This window comes from Rhipicephalus microplus, chromosome 3 (assembly GCF_043290135.1).
Source record: "Rhipicephalus microplus isolate Deutch F79 chromosome 3, USDA_Rmic, whole genome shotgun sequence".
In the NCBI taxonomy this organism is placed as follows: domain Eukaryota; kingdom Metazoa; phylum Arthropoda; class Arachnida; order Ixodida; family Ixodidae; genus Rhipicephalus; species Rhipicephalus microplus.
Window position 1 is genome coordinate 82,583,636 of NC_134702.1, and position 14,195 is coordinate 82,597,830.

The window sequence follows — 14,195 nt, forward strand, 5'->3', positions numbered from 1 at the left end:
AATTCACTAACAAGCCGAGCGACATCCGCTGTATGGTCCGACACAGCTGGCAGCTTTGACCACTGGAAGCGCCCAGGCTACCTATGCACAGACAGACCAGCGTCCTTTCTTCCTCCTTCGGAAGCATCACACGACCATTGCACAACTTATGTAGTGGCTCTAGTCCGGTAAGGCAGAGAGAACAGAGAGAGGCAGTTCACGTGGTTAGCGACGTGGAGACGACTAACGAGGCAGTTTCAGTCAATCTAGAAACAGTCGGAACTGCGGCGCTGGTGCTGGGTCACGTGGTATCGCTTTCAGGTCAAGCGGCGACACATGGTGAAACTCACTCTACCACGGCAGTAAAGCTTTCGCTTCACAACACGTATTATATGCCCTCCGAGATTCCGAGAGCAACCATTGTCACTGACCAAGCCTAGAACATCGTTTATTGTAGCATGTTTCTCAAGAACGGTGCCGAATCGACACAAATATTTTGCTGCCGAAGCTTAAGGATTGTTGCAGTGTTGCGTGCTACAGTGAGACTTGAGTAGATTCATAAGCAAAGTAAGTGAAATCATCAGTTCGGAACTACAGCTAAAGAGCGTACGACGACCCTTTCATAGATTCAATGTAGACTGCAATCGCTATCCGTGACATGGCCATGTTTCCCAGGTGCACGATTGTCCGTTTCTCACCCCGTATTTTGCTATACGCAAAGCGTTTTCCCTATAGCGGTGTGCCGGAACACTATCGTTCGAAGCGTTGTTTTGTCAGCGGACGTGATCCTCAAGAGCCTATTTATGTATCGCCTTGGTGCAAAACTTGCTCCATACACACCGCTACGACAACCAAACAAAGACTATTGATCATAACAAGTCTTTCTAAAAAAGTCGTTTTTGCGTAGCGATTGCTGTAAACCACTGTATACGCTAAATGCAGCTCTACGTCTGTGAAACTTGAATAAGTGTGCAGCATGGACACCCCGCGATTGCCGTTTGTAGAGTTCCCCCTGCTCCACTTACCCCACCGCCAATGACGGCAGTTTGGGAGGTAACTATGTATCGCTTCCCCAGTGCGAGTAAAATATTGTGAAGAATTTTCACAGTTTACAAACTCGGGGTGTGACATGGCCGCTCCTTTCTGCAGTGATTTATCGAGTTCCTGCTTTACACTGCAGTTCAGATGCGTATCGTCTGCAGTGATTTCTATAAGGTTGACTACCCCTTCAATATACATGCCGGAGGAAAGAGTAATTTTACGTTTGGCGAAGCAGTAGAACCCTCTCTAGCGCGATGCCGGAGTAAGCAGCCTGTTTAGGAAACCATTTCTTCCATATTACGTGAATTATTGACCTTTCCTATTGGTTCTTTTAGATACAGTAAGTTTATTTTCATTGCGTTTTGGACATATCCAGCCCTGTTTTAGGTGCTTATTTGCCACTTGATCTTGCAGGTGATGACGCCACATCATATCTGAGGATGAATGACAAGTAGGGCTTCTATATTGCCACGCCCTTAGAAGTTTAAAACTTCTAAGAGCGAGGCGCACAAGTAGCAAAAGCTAAAGAGCCGCAAACGCATCCAATCTGAACTGTCTCTGGTTAATGTACCGCTTCAACATTAAGGCTGAGCCACTGGGCTGTTTGCGGTGCTCGGCTGCTCAATCGAAAGACTCGGGTTTCATGCCTGTCGCTGCGGTCGAACTCCGATGGATCCAAAACGCTACAGGCCAGCGTAACTCTTAACGTCAGTGCAGGTTAAAGAACTCAAAATGGTTTGAATTTTACGAAATCCTCTGTTACGGCATTCGTAAAAGCCTGAATTGCTTTCGGTTGTTAAATCCTATCAACCACTGCCAATATTAAGGCTCTCTTTGCTAGACGAAGGGTCCTGAAAGCACAGGTTAAGAGGGCTATATCTTCTAGTACGTTGCACTAGGGGATTTTGGTGACCAGATCGAAGGGATTCTAAACAGGAATTGTTTATTGTCAGTGATATTCAATCCAATTTAGCGTAAGGATGGCCAAGTGTGTGCGGTGAGACAATATGACAATCTTAATACGCACATCAGGTTGTATGTGCTGATAGCCATCGGCAAGAAACTAAAAGCAAGAGGTCACGGATTTGATTATGGCGAAGTCGGTCGCAATTCTATGGGTGCAACACAAAGAGCACCCGCGTGAGTCTATAGATTGAGGTGCATGTTAAAAGAGCTCAGGTAGTATAAGTTGATCTGGATTCACACACCACACCATTCTTTAAAAGAATATCGCAGTTTCGCACGCTTGCATCCCTGATATTTACGAGCACAAGCGCAGATTAATGAAATATAGAGAGCTAGAATATATTGCTTGTTTGCTTACTTGCTTACTCACGATAATTGTTCACAACAAACAGTCCACACTCAGTGGCAAAGTTAATAATTTAACACTCATAAACGTACAGACCTTATCAGAAAAAAACTCCTTAACTGGAATATTGCGCTGCATCGATGCTCACATTTTCGCAACACGTATGCATCTCAAGAATTAGATTAACCGCCCTTATAAACAATCTTTGCACCACGCAAGCACAAAATAAAGAAAAAAAATAATTTATAATTTGTTCGTAAGCAGCTGAACAAAGTAAGTTGTCTGTTTTCCTTGAATTTTTTTCTCTCTTACTTTTAATTGACCTTGACAAGCAAATAAAAAAAAACATTATCTCGCCATAGTAGAAACTGCAGTTCTACTGGGGAATACGTGCCGCTTTCGCACGACGAGTTTTCTCTGGAGGAAACCTCGATTAAGTATTCGAGCCAAGAATGCACACATGCGAGATTTACAGTCTGTGACAGCTGTAGGAATCAAACGACGGAACATTTTCAGGCAAAATACCATGCTTATAGAGGTGCTACGTGAGCTGCCTTTGTGAGGCTGGGTTCTCGGCGTGATAACATGTCTACAGCAGGTTTTATTTGAAAACCAGGTGCTATACACTAAGTCACAGTAAAGAAATCATTCATGAAGTGTCGCTCGCCTCAGAGTTGGCCGACAGAGCCGACGCACGCAAAGATACAATACGAGCAGTGAGGCAGCAACAATCTAGTCTTAATTTGTCACAAATAATAAGGGCTCCATGGTTCACACGAACAAAAGGCCGCAAACGGAGGAGGAGAGGAGGAAAGGAAGGAAAGAAGAGTAAGTCCAGTTTGTTTCCCTGCGCTACGAGAAAGGAAATGAAAGACAGAAAGTAGAGGGAAAGAAAAATAGGAAAGAGAGGGAAATCAAGTGTTAAGCAGTTTCGAAAAAACCTGTATTCTGTCTGTTCTTTACAAGTGAAAAGAATGGGGAAGTTTGAATATCATATTATAAAAAAGCAAGAAAAAAAAGGAAAGAAAAAACAAAGAAACAAACAAAGAAAGAAACAAAGAAAATAGGAAAGAAAGAGAGAAAGAAAGAAAGAACGAAAGGAAGAAAGAAAGAAAAAAGAAAGAAAAAAAGGAAGAAAGAAAGAAGGAAAGAAAGAAAGAAAGAAAGAAAGAAATAAAGAAAGAAAGAAAGAAAGAAAGAAAGAAAGAAAGAAAGAAAGAAAGAAAGAAAGAAAGAAAGAAAGAAAGAAAGAAAGAAAGAAAGAAAGAAAGAAAGAAGCGCACACGCACAAAACATCAAAGTACAGCAGTCTTATGTGATATACGGCAGGCCCGTAGCCAGGAAATGGGGAGAAGCTAGGGACCCGGGACTTCCCCACGCTCGAAATTGGGATGGTGGTGTACGTTTTTATCACGTTCAGTGCACAAAAAAGCACGAAAACCCAAGAACGTGCACGACAAACTGAGCGCTGATGAGTCTGTTCCGATCATCCCGATTAGCTACTTTACTTCAGGTGTACGTTTTGCCGAGGATTAGTTTGCCCTTGGTTGGGTGTTGCATTCACGAAGGTGTACTTCTTTCGCATTGGTATGGCAGACACTTCTACATGCGACTACTGCGGAGCTGAAGAGACCATTGAACACGTCCTGTGCAGCTGCGCTTGCTACGACACACAGCGATGCCAGCTCCGGATGGTTTTGAATCAACTTGACTCCAGGCCATTTTGTGTGCAGAAGATTCTAGGACCTTTGGCCTCTGCCTCGGTTGCGCAGAAAGCGACTAAAGCACTCCCACTCTACTTAAAGTCAACAAACCTGAGCGACCGCCTGTACACTGTGTGTGCTCCCCCGAGTGTGCTCGTGATTGTGTGTACCTTCTTATCTCTCTGCAACCTCTTTTCTCCCCTTCATCCCTTCCCCAGTGCAGGGTAGCAAACCCGATGTGCGTCTGGTTAACCTCCTTGCCTTTCCTTGCATCTTTATCTCTCTCTCTTTCTTGCCGAGGACATTGATTAACAAAGTAGGTTTTCTCAAGGCATTTGACAAGTGTTCAACACCCCGAAAAAATATTCCCAGTAACGGGCCTGGTACACGGCATCAGTATCAGTCTAGGCCCACTCTGCGAGTCTGGTTGTCCCTTAAAAAATTAATAATGTCCTACTTGCTTTCAGACACAATTTTAGCGGCGAAGCTCCTTATAGCGGCGAGATTTTCTATGGTTTTTCGGCGATTTCTGGTTGTTTGAAGTGCATCGGATTCGTGAAAGTACAGCGAACAGTGAACGTCGAATTTCAGCGGTGAGTGGCTGTTTTTCGGTTTTCTGCAAGCTGAAAACTTCGAGGCAGCGACCGTCGCGCCCGGCCAGACGCACCGCCGCATAGCGGCTTCTGCGTCGTGGTCGCGTCTCAAGCGTCGGCGGATGGACGCTCTTCAGGAAACACCGAGGTCTCCTCAGGAGCAGCCACTGATTCACACAGATGAGGAGTCTGCTACAGAAACCACTCAAATGGACGTTCAGACCTGGTCACCGCAGGGTTCGTCCGAAGAAGTCGACAATGTGTCTGCAGGGGAACGCCACGATGGTGCCGCATGGACGGAGGATGGCTGGCACACGGTTTTGACACGCCGGCAAAAGAAGAACCAGAAGAAAAACCAGAAAAACGCGTCAGAAGCTGTGGAGTGCAACGCCTCGTCAAGCAGCCCACCGAAGCAGGGAAGTCAGGTGAAGCGCCGACGTCGTACGAGAAGTCGCCGTCCGCTCCCGCCCCTGCCAAAGGACGACATAAAGATCATCCTTAGGCCTCACAAAGGCCTCGCCGTAAAAGACATACTCGGCTACGAACTTTCCACCGCTGTAATAGACGCTTGCCACCGACACTTCGACGGTGGTAGCTTCATGCTGCGCGTCCACCCGGGCTCGAATATTATCATCGTATCGACGCCCCACGAGCATGTAGCCAAAGAGCTGCGAGAGATCACGCATCTGAATATCAGGGGACGAGTGCACTCATTCAACTCGTATGTGGCGGATCCTGAGGACGTCCTACGAGGCATAGTCCATGGTATTCCGTCGGGGACTTCTCAAGCAGAACTCATGGCGAATCTCCGTGTGAGAACACAGGGGGTCAAGATTGAGCGGGCACGCATGCTCGGATCTACGAAGACCGCCATCATTACCTTCACGGGCAGCACACTGCCTAGGTGCGTCTATTTCATGGGAGCGGAAGCCATCTGTTATCCCCACAAGCCTACGAGGCAGGCTTGCAAGGTATGCCACTCCACAGGGCATCGAACTGACGTGTGCCCAACGCCCGACGCCAATGTATGCTCCACGTGTGGAACACGTGAACCCGCACAAGGACACGCGTGTACCCCTAAGTGCGTGATATGTGGTGAGGACCATATGACAGGTGACAAAATGTGCAAGAAGAAGCTTAAACACGTTCCGCCTAGGAGGTCCCGAGTGGATCAGCCAAAACGGAGGCACCATCCACGCTGGTTCAGCTCCGAGCGGGACTCGTCAGTGGAATCACGCTCACGTTCAAGATCCAAGTCACGGGCTTCCTCAAAGGGTCGAGCCCAGTCTGCGTCCAGAAAACGACTCAACAAACAGCCGCAGCACCAACAGCAGCAACAGCAGCAGCAACATCAACAGCAGCAGCAGCAGCAACAGCAGCAACAGCAACAGCAACAGCAGCAGCAGCAACAGCAGCAGCATCAGCAGCAGAAGAAGACAGCGCTGGTACAAATCTTGACGCCGCCCAAAGAGGGGACGGAGGCAGCCGCCTGCCAGCCAGCAAACACGGTGAGCTGGGCGAGGATTGCGTCTCCATCTGCTCCCTTAATTGAGAATCCCGAATATCAGAAAATGGTTGCCGAGAATAAGCAGCTTGCTTTAGAAAACGAGAAACTTCGATGCCAGATTAAGGAGGAACGCCGGGAGTTCCACAAAATCATATCATCTTTAGAAACCAAACTTGAAGCCAGGCTTAACGCCTTAGAGGCGAACAACAACGCCACTCATGCTATCTCCAGGGCAACCGTAGCCCACTCTTTGGAGGGAGGAACGGCGAAAGTAGACATACCTCAGAGGTTTAGCGAGGAGGCCCACGTTAGCCAGTTACAGATGGGGGAACAGTTGCAGAGCTTGCGGAACTTAATGCGAGAACTCCAATCACAACAGCAACGAGCAGCGTCTGAACTCCGAGAGCAGATGATGCAGCAAATGCATCAAATGTTTTCGGAGTACAGGAAAGAGTTTGCAGCAGAAACGGAACAACAAAGACGATACGTTAATGACTCAGTTGTAGGCATTCAGCGTGCCATCAACAAGCGGGTCAGTGTTACCTCCGCGAGCAGTCCACTACCGAAGGACCGTCGAATCACGGAGAAAGCAGACACCCCCCAATAAAGGCAGTAGTCACCATGGCGCGAACTAATTCCACGCAAAACTCCGACCACCTAGAAATCTGGCAGTGGAATTGTCGCACGTTCCACAAACGAGCGGCGGCATTGCAGAATTACATCCATTCGGCACTAATCCCACCTGATGTAATATGCCTGCAAGAAGTTGGGAACCGTCCCGTCAAATTGCAGGGATATTACACATTATACGATCCAAAATACCCCCGCGTTGCAGCGCTGGTGAGTAACTTCATGACAGTCGCGCTAGACCATTACGATCAGACTGACATTAATCACCAAATTATCGATGTCTTCCCACAAAAACGAGGAAAAGTACGAACGAAAATTTTAAACATATACAGTCCTCCCAAAAACCGGAAAGACGACTTCGGCCCACTCCTAAACGAGGCAGTTCGAGCCGTTGGCACCAGAGATCAATTAGTGGTGGTGGGCGACTTTAATGCTCCGAGCACCGCTTGGGGCTACGTCCGGGATTCACCCAAGGGAGTGTTATTAGAGAACACCACGTCTAAATTAGGTTTTACCCTTATCACTCTGCCAACAGCACCCACCAGGCTTGGTAATAGCATTAGCAGGGACACGTACCCTGATTTGACCTTCACCTTCAACATTAAAAATGCCACGTGGTCAAACCTCGATGAAAACCTTGGTAGTGACCATTATATTCTTAGCACCTCTATAGCATCACCAAAAGTTCGTCGTGTCGCTGGTGACGTTGTGATGACAGACTGGGTGACCTTTCGAAAGCGCCCTCTGCCGGAGCAAACGCCCTGTGATGTCAGTGGGTGGGTTGCTTTCATTCGAGAAACGCATGATGCCACCTCTAAGAAAATAGCGCGCACAGTTGAGGCGCCTGCGATAGACCGGCACCTATTGCACATGTGGGATAGTAGGCGACGCCTGATCAAGAGATGGAAAAAACAACGCCTCAACCGCTGCCTCTACAGGCGAATCGCTGCTCTGTCGGAGGAAGCGAATGAATACGCAACGAAACTTGCCACCGATGGTTGGGTGCAGTTTTGCGGTTCTCTCCGCGGTACACTAGGGACTAGCCAGACGTGGGCGATACTGAGGTCCATGCTGGAGCCGGACAAATCTAAGTCCTCCATGAACCGCATTCTTCAAAGAATAGTACACAGCTACCCCGGCACCGACGGAGAGTTGATCCAGGCGCTTAAAGACCGTTATATCGGTACTGATGTGGTTCCGCCATGTACATTAGAGTACATCGGCAGCGAGAATGCCACATTAGACGCCGCAATCACGAAAGAAGAGGTTTTCGCGGCAGCCCAGGCAGCCAATCGGAACTCTGCGCCGGGGTCGGATGGTATAACAAACGCTATGATAAGAAACCTCAGCACTGAGGTTCTTGAGCAGATAACGCAATTTCTTAACGACCACTGCTGGTCCCAAGGTCACGTTCCTCCGGAGTGGAAGGAAGCCAAAATAATAACTATACCAAAGCCCGGTAAAGCACCATCGCTCGGAGCCCTGCGGCCCATTTCGCTTACTTCGTGCATGGGCAAGCTCTACGAGCGAGTAGTACAGACACGGCTTCAAAATTACATTGAAAAAGAAAATCTGTTTCCCGCTACCATGATTGGTTTTCGCTCCGGACTCTCAACCCAGGATGCCTTCCTCCTTTTAAAAGAAGAGGTCATGAGTTGCGTACCCAGGGGAGGCGAACATTTGGTCTTGGCCCTCGACCTCAAAGGGGCCTTTGATAATGTTTCGCACGAGGCCATTCTCTCTGAACTCAACACAATCGGCTGCGGAAAGCGTACATTTAACTACATTAAATCCTTCCTCTCTGGGCGGACGGCAACTATTGGAATAGGCGACACGAGGTCGGTGCCGTTCTCGATGCCAAATAAAGGCACACCGCAAGGGGCAGTCATCTCCCCCTTGCTCTTTAACATAGCTATGCGCAGACTTGCTCACGAGCTCGAAGCAATCCCGCACCTTGGATATACATTGTATGCGGACGACATCACACTCTGGGCTACGAAGGGTTCACTGGCGCTGAAAGAGCAGACCCTCCAGGCTGCTGCGACAGCTGTGGCAGAGTTCGCAAGAAAAAGTGGGCTGAGCTGTGCGCCTGAAAAATCTGAACTCATAAGAATACACAGTAAGTATTACAAAAGTAACGGTGACATAAACTTACAGGTAGACGGCCATGCCATAGCCGAGGTTACTCAGGCCCGTATACTTGGCTTCTGGGTCCAAAGCAATGGCAAAGCCAGTCACACGATAACCACCTTAAAGACTACGGTTAAACAGATAGCTAGAATGATCCGTCGCATCACTTATCATAAAAAAGGCATGAAAGAAAAGGATACTCTCCGGCTTGTCCAGGCCTTAGTTTTGAGCAGAGTGACGTATGGCCTACCGTACCACTCACTCGACAGAAGTGAGGAGAGCCAGGTGGATGTGCTCATTAGAAGCGCTTTTAAGGCAGCACTTGGTCTACCCACCAGCACACCGACCGAGCGGCTCCTAGCTCTCGGTATACATAACACTTATGCTGAGCTCAGTGCCGCAGTCCTCATGTCTCAGAGGAATCGTCTAAGTGAAACTTCAGCAGGCAGGGCGATACTCACTAGAATAGGAATTTCGCCCCACCCACAGCACATTGATGAGGAGCTGGTCGACGTAGCCCAAGAGGTCCGCAGGCGAATCTCAATCGCACCGGTGCCCAAAAATATGCATCACGACTTTCACGCTGAGCGACGTACTGCGAGGGTAAACTGGCTTCGAAAGCAATTCGGCTCAGCTTCAAATGTCGCGTACGTCGATGCGGCCAGTTTCGATTGGCAGAGACACATAATTACTGTTGTCGACAACAACATGACGCTGCTAACGAGTGCCTCCGTACGCACGACCTCGGCTACAAAGGCGGAGACGATGGCCATAGCCTTAGCCTTAAGGTTTCAGGAGCGTAGAGGGGAGCCATCAGTTATTTTATCCGACTCCCAGGAAGCCTGCCGGCTCTTTTTAAGGGGCCGCCTTCCAGCAATGGGGCTGAGGCTGCTAGGATCCAAACTCACTCACCACCATCGCTTGATCTGGTGCCCGGGACACGCAGGTCTCGAAGGCAATGAAAGGGCGGACGCTCTAGCTCGTGCGTTTTGTAACCGAGCGGAGAATCCATCTCTTTCATTGACCATGCCAATTTTACCTAGGGAGATTCTAGCTCACCAGCGCTTCACGCGTCAAAAATGTGGAACACCTCACAGATCCCTTAATGGGGAAGAGGCCACTGACCTTAGAAAAATTCAAACGGATGTATTTCCGCACCTACTGAAGTTACACGCGATACATCCAACTCTTTACCCGGCTGTATGTCCGTGGTGCGGCGGAAGACCGACTCTCTACCACATATCGTGGGGGTGCGATCGTAAACCAAGCGACATAACCAATTTTCTCGGCGAACCTTTAACACCTAGTATGGAGCAGTGGGAGGCACACCTCGCTAGCTCGGACCCAGGAGTGCAGCTCGCACTACTGGATCAAGTCCGGCGGGCGGCTAAGGCCAGTGGAGCCCTGGACGTAGGGCCCCAACCATAAAGGCTCTAAAACGCCCCTCTCCCTTTCCCCTTCAATAAAGTTTTACTCTCTCTCTCCTTATAGCGGCAACCGTTTGTCCCTCGTAGCCGTTGTAGTGTGTAACAAGCATAAAATTTTGACCTCCAAGGCGGTGTCGGTAAGATATTTCTTCTGTGCGTTGTTGAGCAATAAAAGATAGTACTCAATGTACATGCCAATGGCTGCTAAGGGGGAATGAGAGACAGGAGCATTCGGCTTTTAGTTAACGCACACGCTGCGATCCCCATTACCAGCCATTGGCATGTACATTGAGCACTATCTGACAAGAAAGCGTTGATACGTCATACTCGCTGGGTGTAACCTCCTTAGTTTTAGAAAGGTTTAGCGAGCGTTAGGCCGTAGTGTCATGAACACAGAGAACTAGTATATAAATTCAACTCGAGGTGGTTAAAGGTGGGAAGTTGACCCGAAGCGCAAGCCATAAAAAAGTGTGCGTGTGCCACCTCTTGTTTAGTCCTTGGAATGTGCGCTGGGTGGCGGTGCTTGTATATGCGGAATATATGATGAAAAGATACGAGATCGTGGTGTTTGGAGTGTTAACTAGATGGACGAACGGACACACAGACAGATGCATGGACGGATGCACGGATGAATGCACGGACAGATGGACGCATGGACGGACGCAGGGGTGGATGCATGGACGAACACAGGAAAGGACGGGCGGATGGACGCACGGAAGGTCACACAGACGGACGCATGAACGAACGGAAGCAAGAACGAATGGACGGACGAATGCTTCACCCCACTTTCCATCATTCACTCCGTGTATATGCTGCCATTGTTTTCATAGTGGCATTCGAGAATGATTCCTATCGATGTTAGTCTGTCGTGAAGGCAAAATGGAGTAATTGCAAGAGCTAGTCTGTGCACAGAGTATCAAGGACAGCTTCAAAACTAGTGCTGCGAGGTGCTATCAGTGTGAGGCATGCACCGTTACACGTGTACTGCTGATTGCTTATCTCTTTCGGTATACTTCAAAAACAGCGTCGCTTTGCTAGCCTAAGACGCATAGGGCCCATCCGCGAGGGTTTTCTAAAAACGTTGTCTAGTTTGTTCAACGCAGCGCGAACGTTTGATACACACAATGAACAGAAATGTAGGTTGCCATCTCCAGCGCAAGGACATCACCATTTCTTTTGGCAAATCACTGTGGTTCTACATTTTTTTTTTATCCTCGGGCTATAACTTCCGCGAAGTTACAACAAAATAGTTCACGCCAATTTATATGACTTCACGGGATCGGGATTAATTGATAATAAAGGCTAACGGCCAAAGATGTGTTGTTTTTATTGTCAATTAAGCTATCTGGGTGAACAGGTATGCATCATTAAATAGTATTGCGTAGATGCCACGTAGACAAAAGAAGAGACCACGTGTATCTTCTTTCGTGTCCCTGTCTTCATCTGTGATACTCTTTCCATTCATACCAATCAGGAGTTCAATTTATTAAATGATCTGCCTCGACTCTTAGAAAGCAGCTTGAATTCAGGAGTAACTAATTACACCAGAAAAGAGAACTCCTTTTTGTTTTCTTTTTTCTTTAGTCACTGCACGATAAATTAAGTAGTTTGGTAAACCTCATAAAATGTCAAGCGACTGCGTCAAGAAGTCAAGGTACTGTGCAAAACGTGTCCCTTCAAGGCATGAAAATTTGCTCCAGAGAATTGCGTGACACAAGAAAATCAATGGCCAATAATGCGGGCACACGGTGGAATTCGCTGCAGCAATTGTTTTTCCACCACATATACATACTTTCACGCGAAAATTTTAAGGTATAGGGATATACAAAACGTGAAATCAGGGCGTGTTTAATTAGTAAACCACCTGTAGCCTTTCAAAACCAGACGTTCTGATTTTAAATGTTAAACATTGTTGATTACTTAAAGTCACGTTGCTTCTTACCTTTTCGTAGTGGAACGCCCACGCCTACGACGGTTTCAATGCTTTGACCACGGTTCCTTATCAGATTTATTGCCTAGAAAATCCATTCGTCGACCATGCGTTGTATCCAGGCCTTTCAGTAACTTTCAGTTGAAAGCCAGCGTTTGTGTCTTGTCCACGCTTGAAATGGTGTAAAAATGCACTTAACAAAAATTGCGCTTGCTGGTGCTGATACACAGTTTCCTCCAATATTTTTTTCGGAGAAGGCAGACTCATTGATGAAGACTGAATGACAGGAGTGGATGTAACCGGTTCCTGGCAAGTCATGCCGAATGCCACGAGCGAATGACCGCTGCGGAGTTCCGTGGCAAGGACGGGGATCGCGCGATTCAACCAAATATGTCACGGGGAAGGCAGACCCAGAAGACACAGACTTGAGGGAATACGCACATATGTATTTACAATTGGTTAGGCAAGCAGAGCTGCCGATACGAAGAGCTCACGCCACTCTCTCTTCGGTCGTCCTTTTCTTCGTCTTCTGTATTGTGATGGCACTGATACGTAGCAATGTGTACTATAGGGACAGATGTCGCTGCGATCATTCAGTCACTATAGGAAATGACGGGTAACACTAGATTCGTCTAATTTTCGTGCTTAAGGCTTCGAATGCACTTGCGGCTTTGTATGTTGTGTTTCGGCGTTTGTTTCGGACAAACGAATGGATCACTGTGAACTTCATGACCCGATTTAAATTGATGAGCCACATAAGCTCAATCTGAGGAAGTGGAACTGCTGTAAATTTGCTGAACTTCGTCTTGAGACCACGCAGGGCCACAGGTGAAATTAAGCCAAATAGAAAACTCCATGGCGACACATGGTAAAACCAATGACGCAATCAGGGTACACAACAAAACAGCGAAGTCAGCATGATGCGCTTACAACCAACGGGGTTATTGGAAATAAGCGCTTGTGCCACTTAGGCAGTCGAAACCACCAGAAAAGTGACTTCTTCTATTAGTAGTGAAATGTACTGCCTTATCGGAGAAAGAGTTTGATTTTTGGAACATGACGCAGTTGAGTTGCTTCGCACAAGACAATGCGTAGCATTTCAAATGCGTCATTTATTCTGTTCCCTCCCCTTGGATTTTCGTATTTTATATCTATGATTTCTTGGTCCCACCACAAGCCTGAGCTCATGAGCCTCATTGGTCAACGTGTATGTATCACTTTGGCTTATTGAACAGTCTCCTGTAAATACATATGAGCGTTCTCGAGCCCTTACTTTTATCATTCTCGTCCTCCTTTTTAAGCTACAAGTTTTACCATGCTTACTGGGTCAAAGGCTTCGTTTCTAGCGCAGTTTTTTTTCAGCAATCTAAACGTGGAAATGAAGCGTCGCAGCTGCAAAATCAAGCGGTTAAATGCGCAGTTTGTCAACTCACCGTGATTGATGTAAAATAAATTTCTTCAGGCTCCTCCCATATCGGGTTTCCGGTCACGGTTCTCCCACAAATGCATACTTTTCACGAGTTCCTGTGAACACTCGCATGTTGTCACAAGACAGGTCACAACATACGGAACAAAAATCCAGACAGCCGAGCGGCGAACGCTGTCGTTCACAAAGTTCCAAACCACAGAACGTTGTCCCTGACAAAACGGCAGCCACGCAAAATAGCTCGACAGCGCTGAACACGCGTGACGCACCGTCCACGCGGAACGACCGTCTTCCGGGTGGCGGGAGGAACAAAAAAAAATTCACTTCCGGACAGCACAAGTTCGCGCCACGCGGGCGAAACGAAAGCAGCTGGCCATACCTGCACTTACGGCGTGCTTCTGCGATGCAAGCGCCGTGCTTTCACTCGCTTCGCGCCTCTCTCTTAAAATATCTGGCAGTCACATCGATTGCGGCTTGCGGATCACGTGCCGCTCGGACGCCACCATGCGAGCATCGA

General features: G+C 47.8%; 1 protein-coding gene across 1 annotated transcript in view; it reads right to left on the reverse strand.

Moving 5' to 3' along the window:
• Positions 1-13,792, reverse strand: part of LOC119160695 (histone-lysine N-methyltransferase SETD1) — a 301,297-nt gene extending 287,505 nt beyond the window's left edge. Inside the window, exons 1-2 of the mRNA XM_075887903.1 lie at positions 13,764-13,792; positions 13,686-13,718 (exon numbers count right to left, since the gene is read on the reverse strand). Of these exons, the coding sequence (XP_075744018.1) occupies positions 13,686-13,718; positions 13,764-13,792 (62 nt within the window). The remainder of the gene's footprint in view (positions 1-13,685; positions 13,719-13,763) is intronic.
• Between the last annotated feature and the right edge of the window lie 403 nt (positions 13,793-14,195).